This window comes from Drosophila rhopaloa, unplaced genomic scaffold (assembly GCF_018152115.1).
Source record: "Drosophila rhopaloa isolate 14029-0021.01 unplaced genomic scaffold, ASM1815211v1 contig_115, whole genome shotgun sequence".
NCBI classification, from domain to species: Eukaryota; Metazoa; Arthropoda; class Insecta; order Diptera; family Drosophilidae; genus Drosophila; species Drosophila rhopaloa.
Window position 1 is genome coordinate 17,328,355 of NW_025334990.1, and position 15,214 is coordinate 17,343,568.

General features: G+C 37.9%; 1 protein-coding gene across 2 annotated transcripts; it reads right to left on the reverse strand.

Moving 5' to 3' along the window:
• Positions 1-11,587: 11,587 nt before the first annotated feature.
• LOC108049362 (tyrosine-protein kinase Shark) lies at positions 11,588-15,070 on the reverse strand. 2 transcript variants are annotated; one of them, XM_017130516.2, is made up of 5 exons: positions 14,918-15,070; positions 14,317-14,816; positions 13,732-14,253; positions 12,455-13,676; positions 11,588-12,395 (listed from the first exon to the last, which is right to left on the reverse strand). In XM_017130516.2, the coding sequence occupies exons 1-5, from the start codon at positions 14,985-14,987 to the stop codon at positions 11,902-11,904; spliced, it is 2,808 nt and encodes a 935-aa protein (XP_016986005.1). In that variant the 5' UTR covers positions 14,988-15,070; the 3' UTR covers positions 11,588-11,901. The 2 variants fall into 2 exon arrangements, with proteins under 2 accessions (XP_016986005.1, XP_016986006.1); XM_017130517.1 differs by having other exon boundaries at positions 14,317-14,813; positions 14,918-15,069.
• Positions 15,071-15,214: the final 144 nt, after the last annotated feature.

Below are 15,214 nucleotides of genomic sequence, written 5' to 3' on the forward strand. Positions count from 1 at the left end.
AAAACCCTGGGAAATAATTGTCAGATGTTGGAATGCCATACATCATTGAATTCGTTATACAATTTCCAATCGGGTGGCATTCACAGCTCAAAAATTTCATTACCCCTTATGAAAAATGCTGAAATCAGGACATCCGGAAAAATCAACGTTTTTTTTCGGTTTTTTGATCAAAACCCTGGGAAATAATTGTCAGATGTTGGAATGCCATACATCATTGAATTCGTTATAAAATTTTTAATCGGGTGGCATTCACAGCTCAAAAATTTCATTTTGGTCGGTTTTTCGCCAAAATAGACAATGTAACCCCTTATGAAAAATGCTGAAATCAGGACATCCGGAAAAATCAACGTTTTTTTCGGTTTTTTGATCAAAACCCTGGGAAATAATTGTCAGATGTTGGAATGCCATACATCATTGAATTCGTTATACAATTTCCAATCGGGTGGCATTCACAGCTCAAAAATTTCATTTTGGTCGGTTTTTCGCCAAAATAGACAATGTAACCCCTTATGAAAAATGCTGAAATCAGGACATCCGGAAAAATCAACGTTTTTTTCGGTTTTTTGATCAAAACCCTGGGAAATAATTGTCAGATGTTGGAATGCCATACATCATTGAATTCGTTATACAATTTCCAATCGGGTGGCATTCACAGCTCAAAAATTTCATTTTGGTCGGTTTTTCGCCAAAATAGACAATGTTACCCCTTATGAAAAATGCTGAAATCAGGACATCCGGAAAAATCAACGTTTTTTTTCGGTTTTTTGATCAAAACCCTGGGAAATAATTTTCAGATGTTGGAATGCCATACATCATTGAATTCGTTATAAAATTTTTAATCGGGTGGCATTCACAGCTAACTGTGTTTTTCGCCAAAATAAACAAAAATGAAAAATGCTGAAATCAGGACATCCGGAAAAATCAACTTTTTTCTCGGTTTTTTGATCAAAACCCTGGGAAATAATTGTCAGATGTTGGAATGCCATACATCATTGAATTCGTTATAAAATTTCCAATCGGGTGGCATTCACAGCTCAAAAATTTCATTTTGGTCGGTTTTTCGCCAAAATAGACAATGTTACCCCTTATGAAAAATGCTGAAATCAGGACATCCGGAAAAATCAACGTTTTTTTTCGGTTTTTTGATCAAAACCCTCGGAAATAATTGTCAGATGTTGGAATGCCATACATCATTGAATTCGTTATAAAATTTCCAATCGGGTGGCATTCACAGCTCAAAAATTTCATTATGGTCGGTTTTTCGCCAAAATAGACAATGTAACCCCTTATGAAAAATGCTGAAATCAGGACATCCGGAAAAATCAACTTTTTTCTCGGTTTTTTGATCAAAACCCTGGGAAATAATTGTCAGATGTTGGAATGCCATACATCATTGAATTCGTTATAAAATTTCCAATCGGGTGGCATTCACAGCTCAAAAATTTCATTTTGGTCGGTTTTTCGCCAAAATAGACAATGTAACCCCTTATGAAAAATGCTGAAATCAGGACATCCGGAAAAATCAACGTTTTTTTCGGTTTTTTGATCAAAACCCTGGGAAATAATTGTCAGATGTTGGAATGCCATACATCATTGAATTCGTTATACAATTTCCAATCGGGTGGCATTCACAGCTCAAAAATTTCATTTTGGTCGGTTTTTCGCCAAAATAGACAATGTTACCCCTTATGAAAAATGCTGAAATCAGGACATCCGGAAAAATCAACGTTTTTTTCGGTTTTTTGATCAAAACCCTGGGAAATAATTTTCAGATGTTGGAATGCCATACATCATTGAATTCGTTATAAAATTTTTAATCGGGTGGCATTCACAGCTAACTGTGTTTTTCGCCAAAATAAACAAAAATGAAAAATGCTGAAATCAGGACATCCGGAAAAATCAACTTTTTCTCGGTTTTTTGATCAAAACCCTGGGAAATAATTGTCAGATGTTGGAATGCCATACATCATTGAATTCGTTATAAAATTTCCAATCGGGTGGCATTCACAGCTCAAAAATTTCATTTTGGTCGGTTTTTCGCCAAAATAGACAATGTTACCCCTTATGAAAAATGCTGAAATCAGGACATCCGGAAAAATCAACGTTTTTTTCGGTTTTTTGATCAAAACCCTCGGAAATAATTGTCAGATGTTGGAATGCCATACATCATTGAATTCGTTATAAAATTTCCAATCGGGTGGCATTCACAGCTCAAAAATTTCATTATGGTCGGTTTTTCGCCAAAATAGACAATGTAACCCCTTATGAAAAATGCTGAAATCAGGACATCCGGAAAAATCAACGTTTTTTTCGGTTTTTTGATCAAAACCCTGGGAAATAATTGTCAGATGTTGGAATGCCATACATCATTGAATTCGTTATACAATTTCCAATCGGGTGGCATTCACAGCTCAAAAATTTCATTTTGGTCGGTTTTTCGCCAAAATAGACAATGTAACCCCTTATGAAAAATGCTGAAATCAGGACATCCGGAAAAATCAACGTTTTTTTCGGTTTTTTGATCAAAACCCTGGGAAATAATTGTCAGATGTTGGAATGCCATACATCATTGAATTCGTTATACAATTTCCAATCGGGTGGCATTCACAGCTCAAAAATTTCATTTTGGTCGGTTTTTCGCCAAAATAGACAATGTTACCCCTTATGAAAAATGCTGAAATCAGGACATCCGGAAAAATCAACGTTTTTTTTCGGTTTTTTGATCAAAAGTTTGGGAAATAATGGTCAGATGTTGGAATGCCATACCTCATTGAATTCGTTATAAAATTTCCAATCGGGTGGCATTCACAGCTCAAAAATTTCATTTTGGTCGGTTTTTCGCCAAAATAAACAAAAATGAAAAATGCTGAAATCAGGACATCCGGAAAAATCAAATTTTTTCTCGGTTTTTTGATCAAAACCCTGGGAAATAATTGTCAGATGTTGGAATGCCATACATCATTGAATTCGTTATAAAATTTCCAATCGGGTGGCATTCACAGCTCAAAAATTTCATTTTGGTCGGTTTTTCGCCAAAATAGACAATGTTACCCCTTATGAAAAATGCTGAAATCAGGACATCCGGAAAAATCAACGTTTTTTTTCGGTTTTTTGATCAAAACCCTCGGAAATAATTGTCAGATGTTGGAATGCCATACATCATTGAATTCGTTATAAAATTTCCAATCGGGTGGCATTCACAGCTCAAAAATTTCATTTTGGTCGGTTTTTCGCCAAAATAGACAATGTTACCCCTTATGAAAAATGCTGAAATCAGGACATCCGGAAAAATCAACGTTTTTTTCGGTTTTTTGATCAAAACCCTGGGAAATAATTGTCAGATGTTGGAATGCCATACATCATTGAATTCGTTATAAAATTTCCAATCGGGTGGCATTCACAGCTCAAAAATTTCCAGTAAAAATATCTTTTTATAGTTGTGGAACATGCGAGTTGGTCAATTTAATTAAGTTAACATTTCTGTACTAGCTTGGTAGTTTAATATAACAAAAATCGAACGAAAAAAAAAAATATATGTATGTATAGCCTTGTATAATAAGTTTCAGAACTAAATCTATAATTTATATGGTAGTTTAAAGACACAAAATTAAATCTCCCGATGAAAGCCCTAAAATACAAATCCAATAAAAAACAGAATTCTTGTATTACACTTGTTTATTTTTTATTTAAAACAATGTATATACTAAATAAATTAATACAATATGTAGATAATAATATCATATAGAAACTAGCTTAACTTATTGTTAATGCAATTAATAGGAAAACGGAATTTATTTATAGCTAATTTATAAGTACCTAAAAATAAGCGTCTAATTGGTGAGGTGAAAAAAGGGACGACGACTGGTGAATCCTGGATAGCCTTGAAGGCGACACTGAAACCCGGCACAATTATCCATGGAAACATCCTGAACAATGCTGATCGCGATCTCCAAAGCGGATTCCTGTGTTTAATCTATGTAATTTAGATATATCCATTCTTAAATTTTATAACTGAAATAAAAATGTTTAAAAAAAAAATAATTATGAAAAACTTTTACTTTGGGGTGGGACTTATTAATTACAAAATCCATTGTCTATTTGTTACCTCTTTGAATTAGTTATAAAATTTCCAATCGGGTGGCATTCACAGCTCAAAAATTTCATTTTGGTTGGTTTTTCGCCAAAATAGACAATGTTACCCCTTATGAAAAATGCTGAAATCAGGACATCCGGAAAAATCAACTTTTTTCTCGGTTTTTTGATCAAAAGTTTGGGAAATAATTGTCAGATGTTGGAATGCCATACCTCATTGAATTCGTTATAAAATTTCCAATCGGGTGGCATTCACAGCTCAAAAATTTCATTTTGGTCGGTTTTTCGCCAAAATAGACAATGTTACCCCTTATGAAAAATCAACTTACCCCTTATCCGGAAAAATCAACTTTTTTCTCGGTTTTTTGATCAAAACCCTGGGAAATAATTGTCAGATGTTGGAATGCCATACATCATTGAATTCGTTATAAAATTTCCAATCGGGTGGCATTCACAGCTCAAAAATTTCATTTTGGTCGGTTTTTCGCCAAAATAGACAATGTTACCCCTTATGAAAAATGCTGAAATCAGGACATCCGGAAAAATCAACGTTTTTTTTCGGTTTTTTGATCAAAACCCTGGGAAATAATTGTCAGATGTTGGAATGCCATACATCATTGAATTCGTTATAAAATTTCCAATCGGGTGGCATTCACAGCTCAAAAATTTCCAGTAAAAATATCTTTTTTATAGTTGTGGAACATGCGAGTTGGTCAATTTAATTAAGTTAACATTTCTGTACTAGCTTGGTAGTTTAATATAACAAAAATCGAACGAAAAAAAAAATATATGTATGTATAGCCTTGTATAATAAGTTTCAGAACTAAATCTATAATTTATATGGTAGTTTAAAGACACAAAATTAAATCTCCCGATGAAAGCCCTAAAATACAAATCCAATAAAAAACAGAATTCTTGTATTACACTTGTTTATTTTTTATTTAAAACAATGTATATACTAAATAAATTAATACAATATGTAGATAATAATATCATATAGAAACTAGCTTAACTTATTGTTAATGCAATTAATAGGAAAACGGAATTTATTTATAGCTAATTTATAAGTACCTAAAAATAAGCGTCTAATTGGTGAGGTGAAAAAAGGGACGACGACTGGTGAATCCTGGATAGCCTTGAAGGCGACACTGAAACCCGGCACAATTATCCATGGAAACATCCTGAACAATGCTGATCGCGATCTCCAAAGCGGATTCCTGTGTTTAATCTATGTAATTTAGATATATCCATTCTTAAATTTTATAACTGAAATAAAAATGTTTAAAAAAAAATAATTATGAAAAACTTTTACTTTGGGGTGGGACTTATTAATTACAAAATCCATTGTCTATTTGTTACCTCTTTGAATTAGTTATAAAATTTCCAATCGGGTGGCATTCACAGCTCAAAAATTTCATTTTGGTTGGTTTTTCGCCAAAATAGACAATGTTACCCCTTATGAAAAATGCTGAAATCAGGACATCCGGAAAAATCAACTTTTTTCTCGGTTTTTTGATCAAAACCCTGGGAAATAATTGTCAGATGTTGGAATGCAATACCTCATTGAATTCGTTATAAAATTTCCAATCGGGTGGCATTCACAGCTCAAAAATTTCATTTTGGTCGGTTTTTCGCCAAAATAGACAATGTTACCCCTTATGAAAAATGCTGAAATCAGGACATCCGGAAAAATCAACGTTTTTTTTCGGTTTTTTGATCAAAACCCTGGGAAATAATTGTCAGATGTTGGAATGCCATACATCATTGAATTCGTTATAAAATTTTTAATCGGGTGGCATTCACAGCTCAAAAATTTCATTTTGGTCGGTTTTTCGCCAAAATAGACAATGTTACCCCTTATGAAAAATGCTGAAATCAGGACATCCGGAAAAATCAACTTTTTTCTCGGTTTTTTGATCAAAACCCTGGGAAATAATTGTCAGATGTTGGAATGCAATACCTCATTGAATTCGTTATAAAATTTCCAATCGGGTGGCATTCACAGCTCAAAAATTTCATTTTGGTCGGTTTTTCGCCAAAATAGACAATGTTACCCCTTATGAAAAATGCTGAAATCAGGACATCCGGAAAAATCAACGTTTTTTTTTCGGTTTTTTGATCAAAACCCTGGGAAATAATTGTCAGATGTTGGAATGCCATACATCATTGAATTCGTTATAAAATTTCCAATCGGGTGGCATTCACAGCTCAAAAATTTCATTTTGGTCGGTTTTTCGCCAAAATAGACAATGTTACCCCTTATGAAAAATGCTGAAATCAGGACATCCGGAAAAATCAACTTTTTTCTCGGTTTTTTGATCAAAAGTTTGGGAAATAATTGTCAGATGTTGGAATGCCATACCTCATTGAATTCGTTATAAAATTTCCAATCGGGTGGCATTCACAGCTCAAAAATTTCATTTTGGTCGGTTTTTCGCCAAAATAGACAATGTTACCCCTTATGAAAAATGCTGAAATCAGGACATCCGGAAAAATCAACTTTTTTCTCGGTTTTTTGATCAAAAGTTTGGGAAATAATTGTCAGATGTTGGAATGCCATACCTCATTGAATTCGTTATAAAATTTCCAATCGGGTGGCATTCACAGCTCAAAAATTTCATTTTGGTCGGTTTTTCGCCAAAATAGACAATGTTACCCCTTATGAAAAATGCTGAAATCAGGACATCCGGAAAAATCAACTTTTTTCTCGGTTTTTTGATCAAAAGTTTGGGAAATAATTGTCAGATGTTGGAATGCCATACCTCATTGAATTCGTTATAAAATTTCCAATCGGGTGGCATTCACAGCTCAAAAATTTCATTTTGGTCGGTTTTTCGCCAAAATAGACAATGTTACCCCTTATGAAAAATGCTGAAATCAGGACATCCGGAAAAATCAACGTTTTTTTCGGTTTTTTGATCAAAACCCTGGGAAATAATTGTCAGATGTTGGAATGCCATACATCATTGAATTCGTTATAAAATTTTTAATCGGGTGGCATTCACAGCTCAAAAATTTCATTTTGGTCGGTTTTTCGCCAAAATAGACAATGTAACCCCTTATGAAAAATGCTGAAATCAGGACATCCGGAAAAATCAACGTTTTTTTCGGTTTTTTGATCAAAACCCTGGGAAATAATTGTCAGATGTTGGAATGCAATACCTCATTGAATTCGTTATAAAATTTCCAATCGGGTGGCATTCACAGCTCAAAAATTTCATTTTGGTCGGTTTTTCGCCAAAATAGACAATGTTACCCCTTATGAAAAATGCTGAAATCAGGACATCCGGAAAAATCAACTTTTTTCTCGGTTTTTTGATCAAAAGTTTGGGAAATAATTGTCAGATGTTGGAATGCCATACCTCATTGAATTCGTTATAAAATTTCCAATCGGGTGGCATTCACAGCTCAAAAATTTTATTTTGGTCGGTTTTTCGCCAAAATAGACAATGTTACCCCTTATGAAAAATGCTGAAATCAGGACATCCGGAAAAATCAACTTTTTTCTCGGTTTTTTGATCAAAAGTTTGGGAAATAATTGTCAGATGTTGGAATGCCATACATCATTGAATTCGTTATAAAATTTCCAATCGGGTGGCATTCACAGCTCAAAAATTTCATTTTGGTCGGTTTTCGCCAAAATAGACAATGTTACCCCTTATGAAAAATGCTGAAATCAGGACATCCGGAAAAATCAACGTTTTTTTCGGTTTTTTGATCAAAAGTTTGGGAAATAATTGTCAGATGTTGGAATGCCGTACCTCATTGAATTCGTTATAAAATTTCCAATCGGGTGGCATTCACAGCTCAAAAATTTCATTTTGGTCGGTTTTTCGCCAAAATAGACAATGTTACCCCTTATGAAAAATGCTGAAATCAGGACATCCGGAAAAATCAACGTTTTTTTCGGTTTTTTGATCAAAACCCTGGGAAATAATTGTCAGATGTTGGAATGCCATACATCATTGAATTCGTTATAAAATTTTTAATCGGGTGGCATTCACAGCTCAAAAATTTCATTTTGGTCGGTTTTTCGCCAAAATAGACAATGTAACCCCTTATGAAAAATGCTGAAATCAGGACATCCGGAAAAATCAACGTTTTTTTCGGTTTTTTGATCAAAACCCTGGGAAATAATTGTCAGATGTTGGAATGCAATACCTCATTGAATTCGTTATAAAATTTCCAATCGGGTGGCATTCACAGCTCAAAAATTTCATTTTGGTCGGTTTTTCGCCAAAATAGACAATGTTACCCCTTATGAAAAATGCTGAAATCAGGACATCCGGAAAAATCAACGTTTTTTTTTCGGTTTTTTGATCAAAACCCTGGGAAATAATTGTCAGATGTTGGAATGCCATACATCATTGAATTCGTTATAAAATTTCCAATCGGGTGGCATTCACAGCTCAAAAATTTCATTTTGGTCGGTTTTTCGCCAAAATAGACAATGTTACCCCTTATGAAAAATGCTGAAATCAGGACATCCGGAAAAATCAACTTTTTTCTCGGTTTTTTGATCAAAAGTTTGGGAAATAATTGTCAGATGTTGGAATGCCATACCTCATTGAATTCGTTATAAAATTTCCAATCGGGTGGCATTCACAGCTCAAAAATTTCATTTTGGTCGGTTTTTCGCCAAAATAGACAATGTTACCCCTTATGAAAAATGCTGAAATCAGGACATCCGGAAAAATCAACTTTTTTCTCGGTTTTTTGATCAAAAGTTTGGGAAATAATTGTCAGATGTTGGAATGCCATACATCATTGAATTCGTTATAAAATTTCCAATCGGGTGGCATTCACAGCTCAAAAATTTCCAGTAAAAATATCTTTTTTATAGTTGTGGAACATGCGAGTTGGTCAATTTAATTAAGTTAACATTTCTGTACTAGCTTGGTAGTTTAATATAACAAAAATCGAACGAAAAAAAAAATATATGTATGTATAGCCTTGTATAATAAGTTTCAGAACTAAATCTATAATTTATATGGTAGTTTAAAGACACAAAATTAAATCTCCCGATGAAAGCCCTAACATACAAATCCAATAAAAAACAGAATTCTTGTATTACACTTGTTTATTTTTTATTTAAAACAATGTATATACTAAATAAATTAATACAATATGTAGATAATAATATCATATAGAAACTAGCTTAACTTATTGTTAATGCAATTAATAGGAAAACGGAATTTATTTATAGCTAATTAATAAGTACTTAAAAATAAGCGTCTAATTGGTGAGGTGAAAAAAGGGACGACGACTGGTGAATCCTGGATAGCCTTGAAGGCGACACTGAAACCCGGCACAATTATCCATGGAAACATCCTGAACAATGCTGATCGCGATCTCCAAAGCGGATTCCTGTGTTTAATCTATGTAATTTAGATATATCCATTCTTAAATTTTATAACTGAAATAAAAATGTTTAAAAAAAAAATAATTATGAAAAACTTTTACTTTGGGGTGGGACTTATTAATTACAAAATCCATTGTCTATTTGTTACCTCTTTGAATTAGTTATAAAATTTCCAATCGGGTGGCATTCACAGCTCAAAAATTTCATTTTGGTCGGTTTTTCGCCAAAATAGACAATGTTACCCCTTATGAAAAATGCTGAAATCAGGACATCCGGAAAAATCAACGTTTTTTTTCGGTTTTTTGATCAAAACCCTGGGAAATAATTGTCAGATGTTGGAATGCCATACATCATTGAATTCGTTATAAAATTTTTAATCGGGTGGCATTCACAGCTCAAAAATTTCATTTTGGTCGGTTTTTCGCCAAAATAGACAATGTAACCCCTTATGAAAAATGCTGAAATCAGGACATCCGGAAAAATCAACGTTTTTTTCGGTTTTTTGATCAAAACCCTGGGAAATAATTGTCAGATGTTGGAATGCAATACCTCATTGAATTCGTTATAAAATTTCCAATCTGGTGGCATTCACAGCTCAAAAATTTCATTTTGGTCGGTTTTTCGCCAAAATAGACAATGTAACCCCTTATGAAAAATGCTGAAATCAGGACATCCGGAAAAATCAACTTTTTTCTCGGTTTTTTGATCAAAAGTTTGGGAAATAATTGTCAGATGTTGGAATGCCATACCTCATTGAATTCGTTATAAAATTTCCAATCGGGTGGCATTCACAGCTCAAAAATTTCATTTTGGTCGGTTTTTCGCCAAAATAGACAATGTTACCCCTTATGAAAAATGCTGAAATCAGGACATCCGGAAAAATCAACTTTTTTCTCGGTTTTTTGATCAAAAGTTTGGGAAATAATTGTCAGATGTTGGAATGCCATACATCATTGAATTCGTTTTAAAATTTTTAATCGGGTGGCATTCACAGCTCAAAAATTTCATTTTGGTCGGTTTTTCGCCAAAATAGACAATGTTACCCCTTATGAAAAATGCTGAAATCAGGACATCCGGAAAAATCAACTTTTTTCTCGGTTTTTTGATCAAAAGTTTGGGAAATAATTGTCAGATGTTGGAATGCCATACCTCATTGAATTCGTTATAAAATTTCCAATCGGGTGGCATTCACAGCTCAAAAATTTCATTTTGGTCGGTTTTTCGCCAAAATAGACAATGTTACCCCTTATGAAAAATGCTGAAATCAGGACATCCGGAAAAATCAACTTTTTCTCGGTTTTTTGATCAAAAGTTTGGGAAATAATTGTCAGATGTTGGAATGCCATACCTCATTGAATTCGTTATAAAATTTCCAATCGGGTGGCATTCACAGCTCAAAAATTTCATTTTGGTCGGTTTTTCGCCAAAATAGACAATGTTACCCCTTATGAAAAATGCTGAAATCAGGACATCCGGAAAAATCAACGTTTTTTTTCGGTTTTTTTGATCAAAACCCTGGGAAATAATTGTCAGATGTTGGAATGCCATACCTCATTGAATTCGTTATAAAATTTCCAATCGGGTGGCATTCACAGCTCAAAAATTTCATTTTGGTCGGGAAAATCCCACTTTTATTTCAGTTTTTTTTTATCAAAACCCTGGGAATTAATTATCAGCATTCACAGCTAAAAAATTTCAAATCATTCGTTTTTTGATCAAAACCCTGTAAAATAATTATCAGCATTAGCATTCACAGCTAAAAAATAATGGTCATATTTAGTGCTTCTTAAACTGATTGCACCATTCAGTGCTTCTGAAACGTTGGTCTTCATTTAGAGCTTCTAAAATGCTGAGCATTTTAATTTGTATCCGCTCCGCTGCGAAAAAGCATGCAACACTTTGGCAGCCCTCAAGCAATAATGTATGCTTTCTGCCAATCTTTAAATAAATTACGAAAAAAAAATACTTTCAAGCTAATAATATATATTTAACATATTATATTTAAATTTGACCGCAGCCCAGATGAATTCAACAACTTGTAGCTATCACCCTAAACCCATCTTATTTGTTCTTAGCATTTTTTCAATTCCAAGATGAATATATCTGCTGCTTTAACGATCATAACAAGAAACATTGCGTATAAAAAAAGTTATTTTTATTTCGTAAAACCAATAAAACAAAATGGATTTGTAAACTTCAATACAAAGTTAATGTAGTAAATCTTTTAAGGCACTTGTTCGCATTCTTTTGACACAAATTGGTTGTACAACAGTATATAAAAATAGACATTACAAACTATAAACATGAATAGGGACTCGCGAAAATACTAGGATACGGGATAACAATCATGATCTACGAGTCCCTTTAATACGCCACAAATCGGAATAAAAGCATTATAAAAATAGCTATAGAAAATTGCACTCTGAGCGGGATGAGGGGAAACTGGCTTAGATGTGAACTGTTTGCACCAACTCTGGCAGGTTCTGGTAATCGGGATCTCGCGCGAAGAACTCCGTGAGATATACAAAGGTAGGCCGGTCCTTGGGTCGCTCCTTCCAGCAGCTCTGCATCACGGCATAGATGTAGGCGGGACATAGATTGGGCTGGGGTAGACGTTCTCCACTGTCCACCAACTTGATGGCATCCACATTGGATATTTCACCGTATGGCGGTGCGCCCAAGGAAAACATTTCCCAGATAGTCACTCCGAAAGACCACACGTCGCTGGCGTGCGAAAAGATGCCCAGATTGAAGCTTTCCGGAGCGTACCAGCGGATGGGCCATCGTCCGCCCTGGGTGAACTGGTATTCCGTGCTGCCGGGTCTCAGGGATCGCGACATACCAAAGTCGCTGATCTTGGCCTGGTGTCGGGCGGTTAGCAGAATATTTCTGGCGGCCAGATCGCGGTGCACAAAATGCTGAGATTCCAGATAGTGCATGCCTTGGAAAACATTGAAAAGTGAATTAAAATGAAAATAAACTTTGCTTGATTACACCTACCGCACGCAATTTGCGAGGCCCAGACCTTCAGCTCCGAATTGGCCGTGATCTGGGAACCGTGATCCTGGATGTACTGCAGCATGGAACCAAGCGGAGCGAGCTCTTGCACCATCATGAGCATCTCCCCCTTCGAAATGCCAATCAGTCGCACAATGCATTTGTGCTCCAACCGCATCATCACGGAGGCCTCGCGCAGGAACTCCTGCTTATTGCTGTGCTCGTCGCTAAGCATCTTAATGGCCACCTCAACGCGGGACTCTTCACCGGAGCTGCTCTTCCTCACCAACCAGCCACTGTGCACAGAACCGAATTCCCCGTTCCCGATCTCGCTGTCCAGCATCAGGTTTTCCGGATCGATGAAGAACCTCAGCTTGGCCGCCTCCAAGGCGGTGGAGTTGAGCGTGTTGGGGGTGCCGCTGCACTTGCGATGCAGGTAACCGGCCATCTCACTCTCCGTGGAAGCTGTGGACGCTATGGAGTTGATACGCGTCACAGCGGGTGCCTTGATCTGCTGATCCAACAGCGTGAGCACGTCCACTGTGGGCTGGTATCCATTGGCACTCCACTGGCCAGCGCGCTCGCGCTCAATTGCAATATCGCTCTTCGTGAAATACTCAACTTCGGCTGCAGTCTTTTGGGCAATGGGTGGCAAGTCAATCTCAATGGGGGTATTGTTTCTGGGCACGTTATACACCTCGCCACTGACCCCAGCAACGGCTCCGCTGTCCGCATTGAATGTGGAGAATTCCGTGGAGAAGGATAGGCTCTTCAACATGGGAGCAGCCGCCTGCAGCTCCTGCTCCGTCCTTGCCAGAGATCCACTTACACTGCTTTCAGACTCGCTGCGTTTTCCCTTGGACTTGCTCTTGCGCAGGCTGTTCATGTCGAACAGCGCCTTTTTTGGACTCGTTATGCGCAGTGTATTAAACATGGAGCTGCTGTTCTCCTTCTGCTTTTTCTTCGCTATGGTCAGGGCTGGCACATGTGGGTGCGGATGGAGCGGATGTGGGGACACGGGAGTGGGCGGCGTCGCAGGCGATGTTGCTTTCGGTCTCACCGAGGATCGAGGAATTGTGGCGAACGACGGCACCTCTGGCTTGGGCTGTGGCGGAACTGCGAACTTGAGGCTCACCGGCAGTCCGTAGGAAAAGCGCATGAAGTGGGCTATCAGATGTTCCACACTGGGCCAGTACGGACCGTCATCAATGTACAGAAACTTGGACTGCAAACAAAGTTTTTTATAAAACGGTAATTTAATCAATTTTCTGACAACTCACCCCGCCGGACTGCAACTTGACACCGTTCTGGTAGAGATCAGCTTGCGAAATACGAAAATTCTTGACCACCTGGTCGCTGAGCAAGGTCAGAACTAATCCAGAGGCTGCTGGCGACTCGGAGTAGCGAACCAAGAAGCACCCGGAAGTGTCAATCTGCGATTGCTTTGCCACCAGCTCCTTGGCATGCTTTTTGAGTATGGCCACCGCTTCGTCTCGGGTCAGAGTGCCATGGTACCACTGATCCCTGGTGGTATTTGCCGGTGGAAGCTTGTAGCCCAGCAGGAATTCCTCCACGGCCGTTTGGCCTGCCTCCTTGGCCAGATCAAAGGGGAATTCACCGGAACTGGTCCTCGGGAGCGGCGGAGCTTCTGCCAAAAGCAGTTCCTGCACAGCCTCCAGATTGCCGTGCTTGGCGGCCTCGTGCAGCGGCACATAGCCGTTTTCAATGTTCCTGCCCTGGACATTTGCCTGCGCCGATATTAGGGTCCGTATAAAACTGGCCGGCTTTGAGCGAGCGGCGTACTAGGGATTTAATTGGAAGGACTAGAAGAGAACTACATATCAGAGCAAAAAAAGGACACTCACGTGTAACGGCTGGCAGCCGAAGGAGTCGGAGCTGTTGACCTGGACCTTCGCATTCAACAGGTGCTTGAGAATATCCTCGTCCGAGTTGAGAGCCGCCAGATGCAGGGCCGTCTGGCCATCCTGGTTCTTGGCGTCGAAGTTCCGGTAGCCGCACTTGAGAAGCTCGAAGACCACCTTGCTCTCGTTCTTGCTGGTCGCGCGGTGCAGCAGATTAGTAACTCCGTGACTTCGAGTGTTGTGCGGTGGGGGATCTCGGATTAAAGGCACCGTCAGCTTGGAGGGCAGCCCATTGGCCGCTTGTTGATAGTAGTCCACCAGTGTGTCCAGACCGTGTAGGATCTTCGTCTGTACCTTGTCGTCGATGGAGAAAAAGGCGTCCTCACCGCCATGTCGCCGAATCTGGTAGTGGCAGACCTCCTCCTGGCAGAGCAGGCTCAGCACGAAGTCTCCGGTCGCCGTACTGCTTTCGCGCACCAGAAATGTCCCGTCCTCGTAACCTGCTGATTGCGATTAAAATTACTGTTCATTAGGGCTCACCACGCCCACATCCACGCGCTCATCTCTGCGATCTGGAGTCCAGGGGCCCTTCACCCAGACTCACCTTGCTTCAGAAGGTCGTCGGCTGCCTCGCGCGACAGGTTGCCGTGGAACCACTTCATGGGATCACTCATTTTTGGGCCATTATTTGCTCCAATCTTTTGGTTAATAATTTAAATTAATGTGACCCTAGGGGGACTTCCAAAAAATACCATTTGTGCTGAATGGCAAAGTAAGACCAGGCGAGCAGCGTTGCCAACTGTCGATAACAGAGTGTGAATTGGCGGCCTTTCAAATATATTATTTATCTTGTGGAAATTCCTTTAGTCATAGTGATCTATATAAAAATAAAAATATGGTT

Coding starts and splice junctions, on each gene's coding strand:
- LOC108049362 (XM_017130516.2), bottom strand. CDS start 14,987: ATGAGTGATCCCATGAAGTGGTTCCACGGCAACCTGTCGCGCGAGGCA. Junction 14,817..14,917: donor CGACGACCTTCTGAAGCAAG/GTGAGTCTGGGT, acceptor AATCGCAATCAG/CAGGTTACGAGGACGGGACA. Junction 14,254..14,316: donor TCGGCTGCCAGCCGTTACAC/GTGAGTGTCCTT, acceptor TTAAATCCCTAG/TACGCCGCTCGCTCAAAGCC.